Source organism: Jaculus jaculus, chromosome 2, assembly GCF_020740685.1.
Source record: "Jaculus jaculus isolate mJacJac1 chromosome 2, mJacJac1.mat.Y.cur, whole genome shotgun sequence".
NCBI lineage: Eukaryota > Metazoa > Chordata > Mammalia > Rodentia > Dipodidae > Jaculus > Jaculus jaculus.
In genome coordinates, this window is record NC_059103.1 from 36,515,195 (window position 1) to 36,538,049 (window position 22,855).

The 22,855-nt window shown below is 36.3% G+C and overlaps 1 protein-coding gene across 3 annotated transcripts in view; it reads right to left on the minus strand.

Annotated features, from left to right (window-relative positions):
* Dcc (DCC netrin 1 receptor) overlaps nucleotides 1-22,855 on the minus strand; it is a 1,292,030-nt gene that overhangs the window by 668,946 nt on the left and 600,229 nt on the right. For all 3 annotated transcript variants that reach the window (XM_045143229.1, XM_004667488.2, XM_045143230.1), the window contains exon 5: nucleotides 22,468-22,604. In XM_045143229.1, coding sequence (XP_044999164.1) covers nucleotides 22,468-22,604 — 137 coding nt within the window. The remainder of the gene's footprint in view (nucleotides 1-22,467; nucleotides 22,605-22,855) is intronic.

The following is a 22,855-nucleotide window of genomic DNA, read 5'->3' on the forward strand; positions in this document are numbered from 1 at the left end:
ATTTAATTTATTTTATTTTATTGTTTTCTTGAGGTAGGGTCTCCCTCTAGTCCAGGATGACCTGGAATTCAATATGGAGTCTCAGGGTGGCCTTGAACTCATGGCAATCCTCCTACCTCTGCCTCCCAAGTGCTGGGATTAAAGGTATGCACCACTATGCCTGGCTTATGGTGAATCTTTCTTGATGACACTGGATGTCTCACTTAAATCCCACCTCTAGTCTAAATTTAGGTGAAACCTGGGATCATTGTTAACTGCATGGAACACTTCCCAATTAGCCTTCTAGACAGTCTGGGAAGTTCTGTTCTATATATCTGTTTGATGTGATTTAATCAAGACATTTTCAAAATGGATCCTACTAGTGATGATACCACCATAGAAAATGTCTCCCACCTTGAACAGGAATGATGAGAGACGGTTTCATTTTGTTTGTCACAATTTCTGTTATTGTTGTTCTTGTTTTATAATGGCCAATTATATTAACAAAGTGAACACTACACTGAGGCTTTATCCTTACTAGATGTCACTCTTAATTAAAGTTACTGCATCTTTGTTTCCATTTTATTTATAACCATACTTTCAAAAAAATTGTGTTTCACAATGAATAACTACCAATTTCAACGACAATTTAAGAAATTTTTGTCATATCTTAGTTGAAGTTAAAACTACATGTATCAAAATAGAAGGAAGGTTTGAGGGTCTTAAGATTGTATACAGTTGGAGTTTTGTCATAAAAAGGTTAATTGATTTTATTTATATCACAAAGCCTTAAAAATGAGTAGCTTATAATCAACCGAAATGTACTGCTCACTGTTTGGAGACTATTAATCCAGGATTAGGATGACAGCTTATCTGAGTTCTGGTTAGACAAACTTACAGGCAACAGACAGTGTCTTTCTACATCATTCAGTGGCCAGTTTGCTCTCTGAGATGTCTTCTACAAGGACACTGACATGAAGAGTGAAGCTAGCCCTTCATAGTAAATTCCCTCTTGAAGGTCACCTTGTGCAGCAGGGTTTCAACATTTGAGTTTTGGAGAACAGAAAAATTCAGGCCATTGCAGATGTAGCATGCTTTTCAAACCCTGGAACTCATCATTTAGTATGAAAATTCAAAGTTAAATATAAAGGAAAAATATACTTTTATTAAGTATTTTTTAAATGCTTGACCTATAAAAATGAATATATGAGATATTGGACACATGGTGATAACTAAGGTATAATCCATTCATTTCAGAAATCAGTTGGTATTTTACATTTCACTGTAAGACTATCTTTGAGAACTGTCTACCCAATGTGTTGTGATAGTGGAATTAACAAGAAATTACAGAGCCCAGGGTAGGAAAGCGCCACTTCATGCATGAATCCAACATCAAGCACAGTGATGAAAGCAGAATACCCAGATGTTAGGAACATTTGAGACAAATGTTTCACATTTTCACCAGGTAGCTAATGGGTGCATGGTGTACTTAGCAGTCTTTCCGTATCGCAATTCATTGAACTTGTTCTACCAAAGTAGAAAATCTTGCCCTATATTCCTAGGCTCAATAAGAATTTAAGCTCCTACCCTGAAAATATATAACATCAAATCAATTGATACAGCTAAGAATACCCAGCTAGCTAGAAAATCCAAGCATTAACTTAATCCAAGATGCAAAAATATATACATTATGTAACACAAGAAACACTAAAGCAAGACAATATAAATCCACCTAAAAGTATTAATGAATCAGAAATGACCTCCAGTGAGAATGAGTTAGAGGAAATGCCTGAGAAAGATTTCAAAGGAATGATTGTAAATATGTTCAAAGAAGTCAGAGAACAAATCAAAGGAGTCAAAGAGGAATTCAAAGAGGAAATCAAAGGAATAAAAGAAGACACAGGAAACCAATTTAATGAAATAAAGAAGGTAATATAAGACATAAATAAGGAAATAGAAATAATAAAGAAAAACCAGTCAGAATTACTAGCATTGAAGAATACAGTTAATGAAATAAAAAACTTTGTAGGAAATCTCACCAGTAGAATGGATGAAGGAGAGGACAGAATATCTAAGCTAGAAGACCAGGTGGCACATCTAATACAGTCCAAAAAAGAGAAAGACAAACTTATAGAAAAGTATGAGTGGGAATTTCAAGATATTCGGGACACTGTGAAAAGATTAAATATAAGAATTCAGGGCATACTAGAAGGAGAAGAATTCCACTCCAAAGGCACAATAGGCGTCTTCAACAAAATCATAGAAGAAAATTTCCTCCAAATTGGGAAAGAGGTGCCAATGCAGATACAGGAAGCCTTTAGAACCCCAGCCAGACAAAACCTGGAGAGAACTTCTCCTTGCCATATTATAAATAAAGATCCAAACACACAAACCAAAGAAAGATATTGAAAGCAGTTAGAGAGAAAAAAATCAAGTTACCTACAAAAGCAAGCCCATCAGGATTAGAGCAGTTTATTCAACACAAACTTTAAAGGCAGAAGAGCTTGGAGTGATATATTCCAAGTTCTGAAAGATAACAACTGTCAACCAAGGTTACTTTATCCTGCAAAGCTATCCATCCAAATAGATGGAAAAAAATAAGGACATTCCAGGAAAAAAGCAGGTTAAAGGAATATTTGAAGACAAAACCAGCTCTACATAAAATACTTGATAGAATTCTCCATGCTGAAGAAAAGGAAAAGCACACATATAAGGAATCTAGAAAAAACAAGCAATACTCAAATACTTATTAACACAAGAGAGCAAAGTTAGAACCAGAACCACAAAAAAAAAAAAAAAGGCAAACATAAATATACACCTTTCAATAATATCTCTTAATATCAACAGTCTCAATGCCCTAACGAAAAGACATAGGTTTGCAGACTGGGTTAAAAGAAGGATCCTACAATTTGTTGTCTCCAAGAAACTTACCTTTCTACAAAGGATAGATATTATCTTAGGGTGAAAGTTTGGAAGACGGTGTTTCAAGCAAATGGGCCTAAAAAACAAGCAGGGGCTGCTATCCTAATATCTGACAAGGTAGACTTTAGTCCAATGTTAGTTAAGAAAGATAAGGAAGGTCACTTTATATTGATTAAGGACACCCTCCAACAGGAGGACATTACAATCCTAAACATATATGCACCTAACATGGGGGCTCCCAAATTCATCAAACAAACATTATTAGAACTAAGGTCACAGATAACACCAAACACAGTGGTGGTGGGTGACTTTAACACCCCACTCTCATCAATTAACAGGTCATCCTGGGAAAAAATAAACAGAGAGGCATCTTGACTAAATGAGGTCATAGAAGGAATGGACCTAACAGATATATACAGGATATTTCTTCTGAAGGCTGCATAACATACATTCTTTTCAGCAGCACATGGAACATTCTCTAAAATAGACCATATATTAGGACACAAAGCAAATCTTAACAAATTCAGGAAAATTGAAATAATTCCTTGCATTCTATCTGAACACAATGGAATTCAACTAAAAATCAGTAGCAAGAAAGGCTATAGAGCATACACAAAATCATGGAAACTAAACAATACACTACTAAATGATGAATGGGTCAATGAAGAAATCAAGAAGGAAATCAAAAAATTTATAGTGTCAAACGATAATAAGAACACAGCATATCAAAATCTCTGGGACACAATGAAGGCAGTTCCAAGAGGTAAATTTATAGCTTTAAGTGCCTACATTAAGAAATTAGAAAGGACGCAAGTAAACGACCTAATGCTTCATCTTAAAGCCTTGGAAAAAGATTAAGGCAAACCAAATTCAGTAGATGGGAAGAAATAATAAAGATTAGGGCAGAAATTAATGACATACATACAAAAAAAAAAAGAATTCAAATAATTAATGAAACAAAGAGTTGTTTCTTTGAAAGGATAAACAAGATTGATAAATCCTTAGCAAATCTGACCAAAAGAAATAGAGAAGAGACACAAATTAATAAAATCAGAGATGAAAAAGGTAACATCACAACAGATTCCATAGAAATTCAAAAAATCATAGGGAGTTACTATAAAAGCATATACTCCACAAAGTATGAAAATCTGAAAGAAATGGATGACTTCCTTGATTTATATGACCTACATAAATTAAATCATAATGAGATTAATCACTTAAATAGACCTACAACAAACATGGAGATCTGAACAGTTATCAATAATCTCCCCATAAAAAAAGCTCAGGCCCAGATGGATTCACTGCTGAATTTTACCAGACCTTTAAGGAAGAGCTAGCACTATTGTTTCTTAAGCTTTTCCAGGAAATAGAAAAAGAAGGAATTCTACCAACCTCCTTGTATGAGGCCAGCATCACCCTGATACCAAAACCAGGCAAAGATAGAACAAAAAAGAAAATTACAGACCAATCTCCTTCATGAACATATATGCAAAAATTCTCAACAAACTATTGGCAAACAGAACACAAGAGTATATCAAAAAGATCATTCACCCTGACCAAGTAGACTTTATCCCAGAGATGCAGGGATGGTTCAATATATGCAAATCTATAAATGTAATACATTATATAAATTGGTTGAAGGACAAAAATCACTTGATCATCTCATTGGACGCAGAGAAAGCATTTGACAAAATCCTACATCCCTTCATGATAAAAGTCCTACAGAGACTGGGAATAGAAGGAACATATCTCAATATAATAAAAGCTATTTATGATAAGCCTACAGCCAACATATTACTAAATGGGGAAAAACTGGAAGCTTTTCCACTAAAATCAGGAACAAGACAAGGGTGTACACTGTCCCCACTTTTATTTAATATAGTTTTAGAAGTCTTAGCCATAGCAATAAGGCAAGAGACACACATAAAAGGGATACAAATTGGAAAAGAAGAGATCAAGTTATCATTTTTTGCAGATGACATGATTCTATACATAAAGGACCCTAAAGACTCTACTAGCAAACTGGTAGAGCTGATGAAAACCTACAGCAATGTAGCAGGATACAAAATAAATACACAGAAATCAGTAGCCTTCATATATGCTAACAACAAACACACAGAGGATGAAACCAGAGAATCACTCCCATTCACAATTGCATCAAAAAAAAAAAAAAAAAAAAGTACCTTGGAGTAAACCTAACCAAGGAAGTAAAGAATCTCTACAATGAGAACTTTAAAACACTCAAGCGAGAAATTGCAGAAGACACTAGAAAGTGGAGAAACATCCCTTGTTCCTGGATTGGAAGAATCAATATTGTGAAAATGGCAATCTTACCAAAAGCAATGTACACATTTAATGCAATCCCTATAAAAATTACAAAGGCATTCTTCATGGAAATAGAAAAAAACAATCAAAAAATTTATTTGGAATCACAAAAACCTTGAATATATAAAATAATACTGAGCAACAAAAATAAAGTTGGTGGTATCACCATACCTGATTTTAACCTATACTACAGAGCCATAGTAACAAAAACAGCATGGTACTGGCACAAAAACAGACATGTAGATCAGTGGAACAGAATAGAGGACCCAGATGTAAGCCCAAGTAGCTATAGCCACCTGATTTTCAATAAAAATGCCAAAAATACTCATTGGAGAAAAGACAGCCTCTTCAGCAAATAGTGTTGGGAAATCTGGATATGTATCTGCAGAAGGATGGAAATAGATTCTTCCCTCTCACTATGCACACGAATTAAGTCCAAATGGATTAAAGTCCTTAACATCAGACCTGAAACTCTGAAACTGCTAGAAGAAAAAGTAGGGGAAACCCTTCAACATATTGGTCTTGGCAAAAACTTTCTGAATACAACCTCAATTGCTCAGGCAATAAAACCACAGATTAATCACTGGGACCTCATGAAATTATAAAGATTTTGCACTGCAAAGGACACAGTGAAAAGCAAAGAGGCAACCTACAGAATGGGAAAAATTCTTCGCCAGCTATATATCTGATAGAGGATTAATATCTAGGATATACAAAGAACTCAAAAAGTGAACTAATAAGGAATCAAACAAGCCAATCAAAAAAATTGGCTATGGAGCTAAATAGAGCATTCTCAAAGGAAGAAATACGAATGGCATATAAGCATCTAAAAAAATGTTCTACATCACTAGTCATCAAGAAAATGCAGATTAAAACTACATTGAGGTTCCATCTCACTTCTGTCAGATTGGCCACCATCATGAAAACAAATGATCATAAATGTTGGCGGGGATGTGGAAAAAGAGGATCCCTTCTACACTGCTGGTGGGAATGCAATCTGGTCCAGCCACTGTGGAAATCAGTGTGGAGATTCCTAAAACAGCTAAAGATTGATCTACCATATGACCCAGCTATAGCACTCCTAGGCATATATCCAAAGGACTCATCTCATTCTTTAGAAATACGTGCTCAACCATGTTTATTGCTGCTCAATTTATAATAGCTGCGAAATGGAACCAACCTAGATGTCCCTCAACTGATGAGTGGATAATGAAGATGTGGCACGTTTATACAATGGAGTTCTACTCAGCGGTAACAAAAATGAAGTTATGAAATTTGCAGAAAAATGGATGGACCTGGAAAGGATTATACTTAGTGTGGTAGGCAGAAAGCCAAGCGCCACATGTTCTCTCTCATATGTGGATCCTAGCTACAGATGATTGGGCTTCTGTGTGAGAATGAAAATACTTAGTAGTAGAGGCCAGTAAGTTAAAAAGGAGACATAAAGGGAAGAGAAAGGAAGGGAGGAGGGTACTTAAAGGTTGATATTATAAATTTGTAAGTATAATGATTTAGCTGGGGAGGTAATATGATGGAGAATGGAATTTCAAAGTGGAAAGTGGGCAGGGAGGGAGGGAATTACTATAGGATTTTTTTTTAATAATCATGGAAAATTCTAATAAAAATTTGAAAATTAAAAAAAATAAAAAAGGAAAAATAAATAAATAAAAAAGAAAAAAATAAATCAGAAAACAAGAAGAATATAAGAAATGTCTAAGACAAATTTGCAGCCTAATATTTAAAAAATGGCAGGTACATGTGACACTAATTCTTTCTGACTGTGATTAAAACTTGGGTGTCTAATTTAGTTTCAGTTTCTTAACAGAGTCTAGCTGTTCTGGGATGATGTGTGGTTTGGCTACTTCAGGATAACTTTGGCATGGAATTCCCTTTTGGGCAGTTTCCCACCACTGTCAGCAGTTATCCTCCTTAGCCACAGACAGTTGATTCACCTTCCTTTCATTGTACAGCTAATTAAAACCATACCCTTAGCTTGCCTTATTAAAGCTCTGAATTAGTACAGAGCCTCTTTCCCTCTGGGGTCTCTTCTTTCTCCTGCATCTGTCCAGCAACAAGAAATTAGATTCATAACCAAATCCAGGTTAAATGCAAAACACTGCTCTAATTCTATTCTCCAAAAGAAGGGAAAAAGAGAATAGAGATGTGGTTTAGTACAAAAAGTTACCAAATTAAATACTTTTTAATTATCATCAATCCAAACAGAATGTCTAGAATTAGATTCAACTGACAAGTGTAGTAGAATAACAAACCATATAGTTTTTCATGCATGAAGCATAGTTTTTATTAAAACATATGCAAACACTCAATAGAATATTGGAGACATAATTTCAGATCCAGAAAGGGACTAATTGAAGAAATCTACAGAATAATGGGAAGAAGCAGATCCTATGATCTTGGTTTTTGTTCTCGATTTAATTGCACCTCTTTCCTATATTTTGGATTATATCCCTGCAGAGAAAAATTATTAACCAAGTTCAATGAGATCCATTTTGCAACCTAAGGTACTTTGTTAATAATCATGGTCATTAAATGCATGTGGGCATAGGGAGTTCCTCACTAATAAGGGATAATAATACATAGGAGTGAAATTTCAGGATAGTAATTGTACAGGGAATTAATGTTGTAAATTCAGTCAAACTCCATTCAAATTAAGAGTTACATATATTAGGTTGCATAGGTGGCTTATCAGTTAAGACATTTGCTTGCAAAGCCAAAGGACCTTGGTTCGACTCCCAGGAACCCTTTTAAGACAGTTTCACAAGGTAGTCCATGCTCCTGGAGTACTTTTGCAGTGGTTGGCACAACCATTCTCTCTTTCTCCCTCCCTCAAATAAATACAAATAAAATATTTTTAAAAGTTATATATGCTAATAGAGAATTCAATATTATCTTAATTTATTCCATTATAAATGTTGCCAGTATGACTAAAAGACTATGCCTAAAAAACAACATGAGCAAGCAAGAATATGTAGGAGGAAACCAAACACTTAGATTTGAAGTAGATAGCTTGATAATTTTGTAAGCAAACAGAACAGCCAATTCTCTACATGGTTCAAATGACCAACTGACATTGTATATGCTTCAGTCAAAAAGAGCTAAACTGAAACACATGTAAAAGAGAGAATCAGTAATGACACCATTTTGGATTGTTATGCTTCCTTCTATTTTGAGAACCATTTGAAAGCTGATGAGTGAATGAAAATACACACTCTTGCCCATAATCAAATGAATTTATACAGCATATCTAAGTATTGATAAAGAAAATAAAATAAGCATGATTTCAAATAATAATAATATATTTATATTAAAGCTGGGGCATATTATTTATACATATCTAAAATACACACTTAATAGTTGCAAATAGATGAAAATACTAAAAGATAAGAAAAGACATTAGGGTCTGAAGGAATGGCTTAAAAGTTAAGGTGTTTGCCTGCAAAGGAAAGGACTCAGCTTCAATTCCTCAGAATCCACATTAGCCATATGCACAAAGGGGCACATGTGACTTGAGTTAGTTTACAGTGGCTAGAGGCCCTGGCATGCCCATTCTCTCTCTCTCTCTCTCTCTCTCTCTCTCTCTCTCTCTCTCTCTCCCTCCATCTCCGTCAAATAAATAAATAAATGAAATAAAATATTATAAATAGAAAAGACATCAGATATATAAGGATTCCTAAAAACTCATTATGGGCTAAAGAGGTGACTTGGTTGTTGCTGTGCTTGCCTGTGAAGCCCTAAGGATCTAGGTTTGATTTTTCCAATATCCACGTAAGCCAGATGTTCAAGGAGGTGTCATATGTGTCTGCAGATCCTTTGCTATGGCTACAAGCACTTGCGTGCCCATTCTGTTTCTCTCTATCTGCTTTTCCTCTCTCTCTCTCAATTAAATAAATAAATTAAACATTCATAAAACCTCATTATGCCAATAGAAAAATGTTTTTGAACCAATGGCAGAAAAAAAAAACATTTTCATACTCCTGAAAAATCTATGATTTGTGCCACAAATATGTAAGGAATATTGATAATGCATTTCTCCATTGTCATTCATTTCCTTATAAAACTGACTAATCCTTTTTAACAATATGGTACCTTGGCAGGCCAACTCATCATTCTCGGGTTGTGTTAATCATTTTGTCTTGAGGTAACAAAACATTTCAGCTAAGGGGGTTAGGCAAGAAAAATGTGTTCCTCATAGCTAGAGTCTGGGAAGTGGAAGATCAAGGCTGGTTTCCAGTAAGGATTCTCTTTCTCCTCAGCTTACAGATGGCAGCTTCTCTTTGCACTCCCAAGTGACACCTTCTTGATGTGCCAGCATGATTTCTCTTCAGACACAGACATTGTTCCTTCTGGATAAGGTTTACAATTCTATTTAACCTTTATAACCCCTTAAAGACTTCATTTCCAAAAGTCTCATTGAGGCCTATAAACATGTTAATGTGAGAAGCTGTAATTCAGTTTGTAACACTATGAATATATTTTATTTATACATAAAAATACAAGTCTCAATGAAAACTTATGAAGTATTTTAACAATAAAATAGGTAATATGTTGGAAGGCATTCAGTAGCACTCATGTTTAAATCTTGGATGGCAGATGCACAAAAGAGGCACAGGCTTCTAGAGTTCATTTGTAGCAGCTCAATGCCCTGGTGTGCCCACTCTTTCTGAGTCGGTCTATCTGTCTCACTCTATGCTTGCAAATAAATAAATATATTAAACCTCAGCTGAGCCAGAAAAGAAACTAAGGGTTTTCACCAAGCAGAAGGAGGCATGGCTTCTTGGTTTAAGTATCACACAATTGAGCTACAAATAAAGCTTAGAGAGACGTGTGATTAAAACACAGAGGAAAGAGAGATGTAAAATGCTTCACGAATGTATATTATCCTTCTGCCACAATCCTGTGTGCCTGGAAATCACTGTCAATAATATCCCTGCGAATAATCAGAATGCCATGTCCTTAAAATTGATGGGAACTGTGAAGGGACAGTTGACATAAAATACATTTTTTAGATGAAAGCTTGGTTTCAAGAGATCTCAAGGGATGTGCTAAAATTTGCAGCATGTATTTTGCTTTGTTTGCTTCTCTTATCTTTACAAGTAGGTTTTTGTCTTCTCATGAATGCTAGAAGAGAATTTTATTTTCCTTATATTTCCCAGAAACTCAAAGTTGTGCCTAGCTACTCTGATTTTTTTCTTCCAATTTTCAAACCTAAATTGTTATCAAACCCTAGAAAGGAGTATTTATTTCTCTTTCTTTTTAAACAAATGAAGTAATTGAGAATTATATAACTAGCCAAGATAAAACAGCTAGTAAACCCAAGCTTTTTTTTTTTTTTTTTCTGTGCTATTCCATTTCCCTAAAGATAAAAATCCACCTTGCTGTTGGCAGAATGCCCAGAGGCTGTACTGGGTCCCTGTGCACTGTAACAGTCCTCTATAGACAGTCTCTAGACCTATCAACTCTCTCTGCTGCCAGGTTTGCTCATCTCCAAACCTCCCCACACTTCCTCCTGCCAGGAATGTGGTACTGTCAGCTGCTTGCCCAGGGTGATCCCCATCCATTTCACTCTGTTCTGTTGCCCTTACCTTCGCCTTCCCAAACAAAACTTTGATTGAGTAGCTCTTTCTTGCCTGATGCCATAACTAGGCTGGGAAGAGTGGATCCATATCATCTTTCTTTCTGAGCCCATACTATATTGGGTATAATGTTTAAAAGACAAAGCTATTTACTTCAAACTTGAAAGTCTGAGGCAGATTTGTTAGGAACTACATGTTCAGATATATGTATTATTACTCAGGGCATTTTTATCAGTCAAGTATTATTGTAGACATTTTCATCATAGGCAATGGGAATTCAATCGGAAATCTTAAACTTATTCTCTTGAGACAAGGTTTTGCTATGTAGTGCAGGTTCATGTCAAACTCTTGATGCTCCTGCCTCAGCTTCCCAAGTGACCTCTCCACACATTTTTTTCTGGGTAAGTATGAACAGTGCACAGGTCTCATCAAAACCAACATGACTTATTGATGAAAAAGTAAATGCGTTTTAAAGTATGCAATTCTGCATTGATTACGACACTAAATTTAGATTTCAGGTCAGTTCAGATTGAAAGCAATAGAAAATCTCCTGCTTGTACATTGACACTTGTCTTATAACATACATGGGGATGTACATGAGGGTCAGATGTGCATCTGGAGGAAAGGATGGATATATATTCAATCAACTAGAGTAGATAAAATAGGATTCCTTAGGTCTTAATTACAGGTTTATAACTTCAATACTTTTTGAAATTTAATTTATTTATTTGAAACAATGAAAGAAGAAGAAAGGGTGGGGGAGAGGGAGGAAGGGAAGGAAGGAGAAAATGGGCATACCAGGGCCTCTAGTCACTGCAAATGAACTCTAGACACATGTGTCACTTTGTGCATCTGGATTTACATATGTAATGGGCAATTGAACCTGGGTCCTTCAGTTTTGCAAGCAAGTACCTTAACTAAGCCATCTCTCCAGCCCTTAAAAAATAGGTTTAAAACATTATCATGATACTAGAGATCTCAACAAAATAAAAGCTGACAATAGGTTTCAGAGGCCAGACCATCTGTTTTCATCTTTCTCTAAGACACCTCTTGAGCTTACTGCTTGAGGCCTTGTCTTCGTGAGGGCAGAGTGTGTTGGGATTCAGACATACTGATGTGTTGAAGGCCTGGTCTCCAGTTGGTAGTTGAGTTCACAGCTAGATAGGCTATTGAGAACTGAGGTTCTAACAGGAGGGACTACATCACTAGGGCTGTATCTGTGAAGATTATATCTTGTCCCTAGGATCTTCCTGTTTCTCTTTCTACTTCTGGAACCCCATGAGATGAGAAGATCTTTTCTACTACACCCCTGTCATGATGCGCCCTCATCTTAGGTCCCCCGTGATGAGGGAATGCCACCAAGAGCTGGGACTGTGAGTCTAAGTAACCTTTTGTTCCCCTTAAGTTGTTTATGCTGCTTTTTACACTGACAAACAAACAAACAAACAAACAAACAAACAAAAACAGACCTCCAGTGGGCAGGCACTCAGGGGCACAGTTAGGAATCTCCCGATTCCCATGCTCTCTGGTAGCTCAGTAGATCCTCGGGAACCCCCAACCATTCACTACAGCTGCCACCTGCCCCTGACCAGGTTCTCTGGGCTCCCACCGCAGCCATGGTGCCTTCCCAGTCTCCTGGAGCCTTCCCCCCACTGTGTCTTTCAGTGACCATGCCTTCCCTCTCTTGGGTCCCCATGCATCCATGAGACTTCCCTCTATCCACACCCCCCACTGCATCTGTTGGGGAGTGGGTCTGCATGCCTTCCTTCTCTCAGCCCACCACTGTGTTGGGGGTGGGGTCTGTGGTGCCTTTCTCCTGTCGGTCATCCCTACTGTTTCTGTTGAGGTCTGTGTCTGTCGGGAGGGGGTGCGTCTGCATGCCTTTCCTGTCTTGGACTCCCCCCCTACTGCCTCTATAAGGATCCACCCACATTCCCTGTCTTGGCACCTCATTTCATCTGTTGGGTAGAAGGTTGGGAGAGGGTCTGTGTGCCTTCCCTCTCTTTGTAACCCCCTCCACGTGCTCCTGGTGGCCACTGCCACTGCATCTAGTAGTGATCCACACACACTGTCTTTCTAGTCTCCAGGAGGTAATGCCCCTTTGCTCCAGGCCCTTGCCTGTCTCCCACAGGATGCACCCACTGAGCCCACAGTCCATGGGCACTCCTGCCATGCCCCCTCTCTGTCTTGCAACCTTGATGGGCTGGCCTGAATGCTGCCTTTCACTCACACTGATTACAAACCATCAACACCCTGCACTCACTATAGGCTCCTGTCTGTGCACAAGTTGGCCAGTGCCCCTGTCTCCCCTAATGAACCAACACCCTGATCTGGCCAGGGCTGTAGAGCCCAGCCACGCCCACCAACATTCCAATGCCCTGCCTCACTCCTAATCACTACTGTGGGGCACCATATCATCCCTAGTAGGTGAACATAGAACAACCATAGAACAACTGCCTGAGGGAAAGTGTGTCCTCATACCCTGCCCACCTGGGTTCAGTAGGAGATCAAGGGAAAGTGGTATGGCATTGGACCCACAGGCAAGACACAGCTAAGACCATGTCAAAGGGATCCCAGATCTCTCCAATGCCACCTTTGGTATTAACCACAAGTCCAGAGCTGAGGACATAAATGAATTCCACACAGCTGTCTTCATTAGATTGACCTGATACACAAAACCTAGAGAGACCTCAAAAAAGAGTTAAGTGAAGTTAAGGTAAGACAAAAATTATAGCAAATCTCAATAACCATCTGGTTAAGCTTAATGAATCCATCAGAAAATGCAAGAATGATTTCCAAGAAGCATTAAGAATATTAAAACACGGCCTGAAATTGGAACTAGACAAAAGAATTACTAATACACAGAAAAATGGCAACAAAAAATACAAACCAAACTGAACCAATGGAAACCTCTCTAGAAACCCTCACAAATAGAATTAATCATGTGGAGGATAGAACCTCAGAGCTGGAAGACAAAATAGAAGAAAACAGTTCAGGATCCACAAACTTTTATAGGTTCAAAAAATCTTCTGAACAGAACATGAGGGAACTGTTTCATACCCTAAAATAACTTAAATTTCCGATCATGGGTATCCCAGAAGGGGAAGAAATTCACACCAAAAGTATGGTGAATTTATTCAACAAAATTATCAAGGAACACTTTCTCACTCTCTCAAAAGAAAGTCCCATCAAGATAGAAGAAGCTAACAGAACTCCAAACAGACTGTACCAAAGTAGAAACAATCCAAGGCACATCATTGTTAAAGCCCTAAACAATGAGAAGAGAGAAAGAGAGAGAGAAAGCGAGAAAGCGAACATTAAAAGCAGCAAAAGAGAAGCAACACATTCCATACAAAGGCAACATCATCAGAATTACCTCAGATTTCTCAGTGAAAACCCTGAATATCAGAAGAGCCTGGGATGAAAGACTTCAAAATCTAAAAATCCTATGGCTTCCAACCCAAACTACTGTACCTAGTGAAAGTGTACCTCACACTAGATGGTGAAGAAAAACTTCCCATGATAAAAGTAAGCTCAATAATTATATGAACAAAAAGCCAAGCTTACAGAGAATACTTTTGGCAATGATCTACACAGAAGAGTCAAAAAATCAATGTCAATATCCTATAAAAAGATCATAATAACCAAATTTAGAGCAGGCACAAAAAAGTACAAAGTCCAAGAAAACACCAAACCACATAAGCACCCCAACATGGCAGGTATTAAATCAAACCTCACAGTTATACCCTTAAATATTAATTGCATTAATTTGCTCATCAAAAGACACAACAGGGTGGATCAGAAAAATAGACCCTTCAATTTGCTGCCTTCAAGAAACCCACCTCACAACTAAAGATAGATACCTTCTCAGAGTGAAAGGATGGAAAATGATATCCCAAGCCAATGGAAATTAAAAAAAAAAAAAAAAAAAAAAAAGCAGGTGTTGCTACATTAACAGTCAATAAAATAGAATTCAAATTAAATGTAGTTGAAAAGGACAAAGCAAGTCACTCCTTTCTCATTAAGAGCATGATCCAACAAGAGGATATCATAATCATAATTGTATGTACCAAACACAAGTATACCGCAGTTTATAAAACAAAACCTACTTGACAACAAAACAGAAAGAAACATCAACATCACCACAGTTGGGGACTCCAATGATCCACTATCTTCAAATGATAGATCATCCAAACAGAAAATCAGTAGGGAAGTAAGAGAGCTCAACAATACCTAACTAGACCTAACAGCTGGCTATAGAACATTCCACCTGAATTCTACAAAATACGTATTCGTCTCAATAGTCCATGGAACCTTTTACAAAATAGATCACATATTAGTCCATAAAGCATACTTTCATATATTCATAAAAATGACATAATTCCCTGCATCATATCAGATCACAATGCTATAAAGCTAGATATTAACAAGAGATGCTTCAGGAATTCCAATAGCTCCTGGTGACTAAAGAGCACACTTTTAAGTGATAAGTGGGTAGTGAAAGAAATTAAAAAAGAAATTGTAAAATTTCTAGAAATGAGTGACAATGATAATACAACTTACCAAAACTTATGTGACACAGTGAAGGCAGTTCTAAGTAGAAAATTCATATCACTAAATGCCTCCATAATAAAGACAGATATATCCAAAATTAATAAACTAACCATCCACCTAAAGGCATTGAAAAAACAAGAAGTATTCAAACCAAAGAACTCCACATGACAACAATAAAAATATTGGTATTATTCTTCACAGAAATAGAAAAAAAGGATCTCAAAATTCACAAGGAATTACAGCAGGCCAAGCATATTCTCAGCCAAAAAAATTACCTCTGGAGGTATCATCATACCCAATCTAAAGCTATATTACAAAGCCATAGTAACAAAAATAGCAATATACTTGCATAAAAATAGTAATATGACTAATGGAACAGAACTAAAGCCCCTAATTTTAGGTAAAATAACTACAGCTTCTTGATCTTGGACAAAGGTAACAATAACGTAGTCTGGAGAAAATACAGCATCTTCAAACTGCATAACCAACCATATGTAGAAAATGAAACTAACAAAGTCATCTCACTATACATAAAAATCAAGTCCAAATGGATTAAAGATCTTATATAAGACCTGAAAGTCTTCTACTTGAAGAAAAAATAGGATATAGGAGTGAGGAAAGACTTCCTGAACAAAACTCCAGAAGCCCAGAAAATAAAACAATCACTAAATCAATGGGATCTCATGAAGCTAAAAAAAACTTGCACAAACAGCATAAATTAGAGCCAATAGATTACCCACAGAATTGCAGAAAACTTGCATGAGCCATACCACTAACAAAGACCTAGTATCTAGAATCTACAAAGAACTCAAAAAACTAAACAACAAAAAATCAAACAGGGTGGAGAGATGGTTTAATGGGTAAGGTGCTTTCCTGAAAAGCCTAAGAATACCTGCTCGAACTCCCAGGTCCCATGTAAGCCAGAGACGCAAGTGTGCTATGTTGTACATGTGCCAAGGGGGCCGCGCATGTCTGGAGTTCATTCTCAGTGGCTGAAAGGCCCTGGTGTGCCCATTCTCTCCCTCTCTCTCTCTCTCTCTCTCTCTCTCTCTGTCTCTCTTTCTCTCTCTCCCTCTTTCTCTCAGAAAAATACAAATAAATCAAATAACCCACAAAAAAAAACCCAAAAAAAAACCTGCGGCATAGAACTAAATAGGTAATTCTCAGAGGAAGAAATACAAATGGCTAACACACTAAATAAAATGTTCAACATCTCTAACCACCAAAAATGCAAATTAAAACAACTATGAGTTCCACCTTACTCCAGCAAGGATGACAATCATTAAAAAAAAAAAAAAAAAAAAGACAACAAATGTTGGTGAGGATGTGGAGAAAGAGCAACATTTATTCACTGTTGGTGGGAATGTAAATCTTGTACAACCACTATGGAAATCAATATGCAGATTATTGAAATGGATTGAATATAGAACTACCAACAGATCCAGTTCTTCCTTTAATAGGCACTTACCCTAAATGCTCCATGCTTCACTACAGAAATATTTGATCAATGATGTCTATAGCTACTCAATTATTTATAGCTAAGAACTGGAATCAATCAAGGTACCCATCATTGGATGAATGGATAATGAACTTTTGGTACATTTACAAAATACAATTCTACTCAGCAGTAAGAAAAAAAAAAAAAAACATACAATGAAATTTGTAGAAAAATGGACAGACCTGAAACAGATCACACTCAGTGAATCCACACAGTCACAGAAAGACAGTCACCACATGATTTCACTCACCTATGGTTCCTAGCCTGGCTCATCTTGACTTGCTGACATATCTGATTGGCAACTTGGGGACCATACAACAGGGATGGAAGGCTTTGGGGGGAAGGGGAAAGTGGAGAAACATCACAAAACTAAACCCAAGATGAACTTGTACATAGAAACCTTTATCTTTGAAGACAGACTAAAAGACTGAACCACCAATAGGAGTAATGGCAGAGCACCTGATAAGAAGGGCCCTGGCAAGGGTGGGATGAAGCCTAAGCTTTTTTTTTTTTTGCTCTGGTCTGTAACTCTCAGTACCGGTAAGCAGTTGATACCTACAGTGAGCTGTTTATTGAAGAGACCTCTGAGGTTCTCAAAAGAAGACAGGTTTCTGTCAAAGCACTTGATTACCTGCCTGAGGTAAAAGGTAAGACCCTATTGCTAAAGACATCATATTCTGCTGACACAGAGCATGGAGAGACTTGGCTGGATTTCATAAGAGAGTCAATCCTCAGAAAAGTAGGCTCTCTAGGGCTGGAAAGTTCTACATGAGCTACTCAGAGAAAGTGGACAACAACAGTCTGACCAACCAGGGCTCTAAACTACTCAGAAACAAACACCCTGACAAGATATACACACAAGTGCAGTAGTGGTACACGGCATTGGTGAGACATGGATGCAATTCTGATTGGCTAAGAGATTTTCTCAGCGGAAAGTAACCCATGTCTAGATGTGGGAACCGGGCTAGCATCCTATGGAGACAATGAATATGCTCTCCAATGTCAAGATCCCACTAGTCTTTGGCTAAATGGGGTTATGTACATGAAATCCTCACTTGATTTAACATACTATCTATATAGAGAGCGTAATTAATATTCACCCTGCATCTAGAAATTTAAAAATCCTCTAAGTTTAAAGAATAAAGATGCATGTTCTAATACATGCATAAATGTCAAGAAAATGGCAACACATTCATAAAACATAAAAGTCAAATGTTTAGTTCAAAATTAAAAGAAATTTTGCTTTAAGAAATTTGGAAATTACTTACAGAGATTCTGTGACATAAGATTGGTAGATAAGACCATGTGGGAAGGAATTCACTGTAGCAAAGAGGTAAATTCTTAACTGCCAAATATCATACAAACAGTTCTGTGTTATTTTATTGTAGGTTATAGACAAATAAATATTCAAGAATGATCTGAAGACTGTTAGTTTTGTGTGTATTTGGTCATTGATAAAATTTGGGGACATGATTAAGTTCAACAATTTAAAACATCTGGAGAATAATCACATATGCAGGCACATGAGGAAGATACTGAGTCACCTTCAAGTGAAAAGACATTTACCCTACTGTATGTACCACATTTATGTGTAAACTGTGTGGATGTGTGATTTTTAAAAATTCCAGGTTATTGGATTATATATAAGTTTCATCTTCCAAATATTTTTTTTAATTTTTTTTTTTTTTTTGAGAGCGACAGACACAGAGAGAAAGACAGATAGAGGGAGAGAGAGAGAATGGGCGCGCCAGGGCTTCCAGCCTCTGCAAACGAACTCCAGACGCGTGCGCCCCCTTGTACATCTGGCTAACGTGGGACCTGGGGAACCGAGCCTCGAACCGGGGTCCTTAGGCTTCACAGGCAAGCGCTTAACCGCTAAGCCATCTCTCCAGCCCCCAAATATTTTTGAGCCTTAATTTGTACTCATCCTCTTTTTACATTATCAGCATATTTTATTTTTTGCTTTAATGTTTATTTTTTAATGATAGGATTGATATGTAGTTTTAAAAAGCTAGGTACAGTTAAAACATAAGCAATTCCTAATGCTAATTACACTTTTCTTGCAAGTCTGACTGCTGATTATGAGTACTGAGTACTATGATTATTTTAACCATGTCTTCATAAGTCATTTCTAATTCTTTCATCCATTTGTTCACTCTTTACCAAGCTTCCATAACTCATTTCCTAAGACTGTTACAATGCATACATATATTTTACATAATATGGCTGCATGCCCAATTACGTGTTGAAATGAAATTCTAGAATCACTTCATGTGCATCACCCACAATTCATTCTATACCTGTTTCAAATAAAAAAGATCAATGAGAAGTGTGTACATCAGGCAACCAGTAGGTCAAGGATTCTGAGGTCAAACTGCCCAGATTTCCTTCTGTATCTTCCCTTGGAATACTTGCTTTTGTTTATGCATCTCTTTTCTCATTCAGGAGACAAGGTTGTTTGGAACTCCTGAATTTAGGAGTGGCATGGCCGGTGCTTCTTCCTCGGTCAGAAGTCGAATTCTCTGAATAAGGCACTCCTCTAGAGTGAGACTTTTGCCAGCCCTTCCTTTCACTATGACTCACCCAGCTATTTAAAATGGACAGATATGTGTCACCTTATGATTTAATCTTTCATTCATTTTTTGATATAGAGTTAGAGCAAACAAGAGCATTGCTGCTTGATAGGCTCCACCTGCACACAACTCATAGAGGATCTTTTAAAGCATGATTGGCTCACATTGTTGCACTAAGTAAATTATCATGTAAATGCATGTGTGTGTATATATATATATATATATATATATATATATATATATATATATATATATTTGGTTTTTATATATACAACCATTCTAATATACATAAACACATATGTGTGTTTATAATAATATGCACACGAGTGCATACATAAATGTGCATGTTTATATATGCATGTTATATGTGTATATTATTACAGCTTAATTTTATTATACCACATTACTTTATGTTAGTGTCAATATTACTATATTGAAAATATTTATTTTTATAATTTTTAAACATATATTTTATTCATTTTATTTATTTGAGAGGGAGAGAGAGAGAAGGAGAGGAAGAGGTCGATAGAGAGAGAGAATGGTCATGCAAGGGCCTTCATCCACTGCAATCAAACCCCAGATGCAAGGACCACCTTGTTCATCTGGCTTATGTGGGACCAGGAGGATCAAACCCAGGTCCTTTGGCTTTGAAAGCAAATGTCTTCACGACTAAGCCATTGCTCCAGCCTGTCTAAAAATTTCTAGAGCATAAAAATTAGTCAAGTATCTCTATTATTTTTATTTTCTGGTTTTCAAGATAGGGACTCTCTCTAGCCCAGGTTAACCTAGATATCACTATGTAGTCTTAGACTGACCTCAAGCTATCAGAGATTCTCCTACCTCTACCTCTTGAGTGCTGGGATTAAAGGTGTGTGCATCATGCCCAGAGTTCACTAGGATTACTTTAAGAGTGAAGTACACCTGGGGTGAAAAAAAGTCCAAGAGGCATCTTAGTCACATGTAACTATAAAACTTTATGTGGCATACATGCTTCATGGAACAAAGCATACCAACCTACTAAGATGTTTCATTTTATTTTATTTTATTTTATTTTATTTTATTTTATTTTATTTTATTTTATTTTATTTTATTTTATTTTATTTTTTGTTTTGTTTTTTCGAGGTAGGGTCTCACTCTGGTCCAGGCTGACCTGGAATTAACTCTGTAGTCTCAGGGTATCCTTGAACTCACTGCGATCCTCCTGCCTCTGCCTCTCGAGTACTGGGATTAAAGGCATGCGCCACCACGCCCAGCAGATGTTTCATTTTAGAAGGAAAGGAATATAAAAAATAAACATGTATGTTGGGAAATTTATTTGCTTCTTTTATATATTTGGATAGTTTCTTTTAAAACATTTTTATTTTTATTTATTTATTTGAGAGACAAAAACAGAAAGAGGGAAAGTGAGAGAGATAGAAAATGAGCATAGCAGGGCCTCCAGCCACTACAAATGAACTCTAGATTCATGCCCACCTTGTGCATTTAGCTTTATGTGGGTCCTGGGGAGTTGCACCTAGGTCTGTTGGCTCTGAAGGCAAGAACCTTAAGAGCTAAGCCATCTTTTCAGTCCTATTTGGATAATTTTGAATGTACCCATCAGCATGTAAATATTCTGTAATATTTTATATAAGCTGTTTAATATATATGTACACACATATGTTCATAATGTCTATCTTGGTTAATTTACTTTAGCTTATCCTCAAATATCACCACTTACATGTATTTAACTAGGATATCAATACAGTAACATTCCACACAAAACAAATGATTGGTAAGACACATTACAAGATTGTTTATGATAATCATTATGTGCCATTGTCCTTTAGTATTACAAACATAAATGTTTGCTATTTTCTTTGACATACAAAATATCAAAGATGGTTAAATTAAATTATTGCTATTTTAAAATCAGTTGATATTTTAGTTATAATAAAGCTACCTTGAAACTTAAAAAACTAAATTCAATAGCTCTCTATTTGTGTGTATTTATGATTTGTGATGGAATAAGCAACTCCAGTACCTGACACAACAAACATATTCTTATTCATCCCACAGATGGGATCATATTCGAGACAATTTTTAAAGATAAAAGCAAAATTACTAACATAGTCATATCCTTAAATGAGGTAGCAGATAGAATCAGCTAGTAATGACTTTTAATTCTACAGAGTGACTTTTAACCTGTAAATTTTTTCTGAATTCTTTAACTGGCAAAAATAACACAATCCAGAGGGAAAAATTCAAAGACCAATAAACCTGTAATTAACTTTTGTATCATTTAGCAAATCAAAGGAAGAAAAAGATCAAATATTAGGTTTTCTTCCCTAAAAAACTGATTCAAATCATATTAGGTAAAACATTTTTTGAGCTCATGATACAAACATGTTTGTCTCAGTCCATCCACAAACCAAAATTTTTAATCTGCAGTAATACTTGTGGATCCCTCGCTTTCAAAATGATTCAAATCCATGCATGTATCATGAATTTTTTAACTAATATTTTGCCATGCAAGGGTTTGTTAAACATATTTGATTTTCATGGTTTATTTTCAACATAATGCCTAGTGTTTCCACATTAATATTTCATCTTTATCAACAACATAAATTTAATGTAAGAAAACTTGCCATTTCAAATAATATCTGCTTCTCCTCTTAAATGCATTTTTGTATATTTTTTTCTCATTTTCTTCTTTATTTATATTCCCCAGGTATGATATTTTGGAACCCTATATTGTTATTCAACATAACTCTTAATTATTAATTTGGAGTACTTTTCAGTTGCATCGTTAGGATAATTAGACTAAGGATTATTGTATCTGCATTTTAATCAACAAGCAAGTACTCAAACACTGCACTTGACCCCATGCAATTAATCAAAGCAGAGCAAGGACATGTGTGGAGTGCCAGGACTTTGCAATTTCACACTAGTAAACATGAGATGTAATCAGTGATAATCATTCGAAATGTCATGGTAATATATTTTGAAGGGTAGATTGTAAACTCATCTCTAATCGTTAACTTACCCAAGACTGTGAGCTCTGCGGAGGCACTAATATTCTCATTCTTGTAAGTGACAACACAGGTGTAGGTTCCACTATCATCGTCTGTCACATTGGAGATGAGTAAGTTGCTGCCACCCAATAAAGAATACTTTTTAGACCTATAAGACAAAGGGCACATGCAATGAAATCATGATGTAACACATGTGCATACCAGACAAGATACTCCGAAGTGATAATGAACTTCACAAAAGCCAAGTTAAAAAATTAGACAAAATAATATATATTATAGAAATTTGTAACACCTCTGCTATTGAAACTAATGTTACTTTGAGAAAAAGTCCCATTGGGAAGGTGTGTATAATAATCTAACAATGATTTGGGTTTGGAACTACCATTACTGACAAATAAT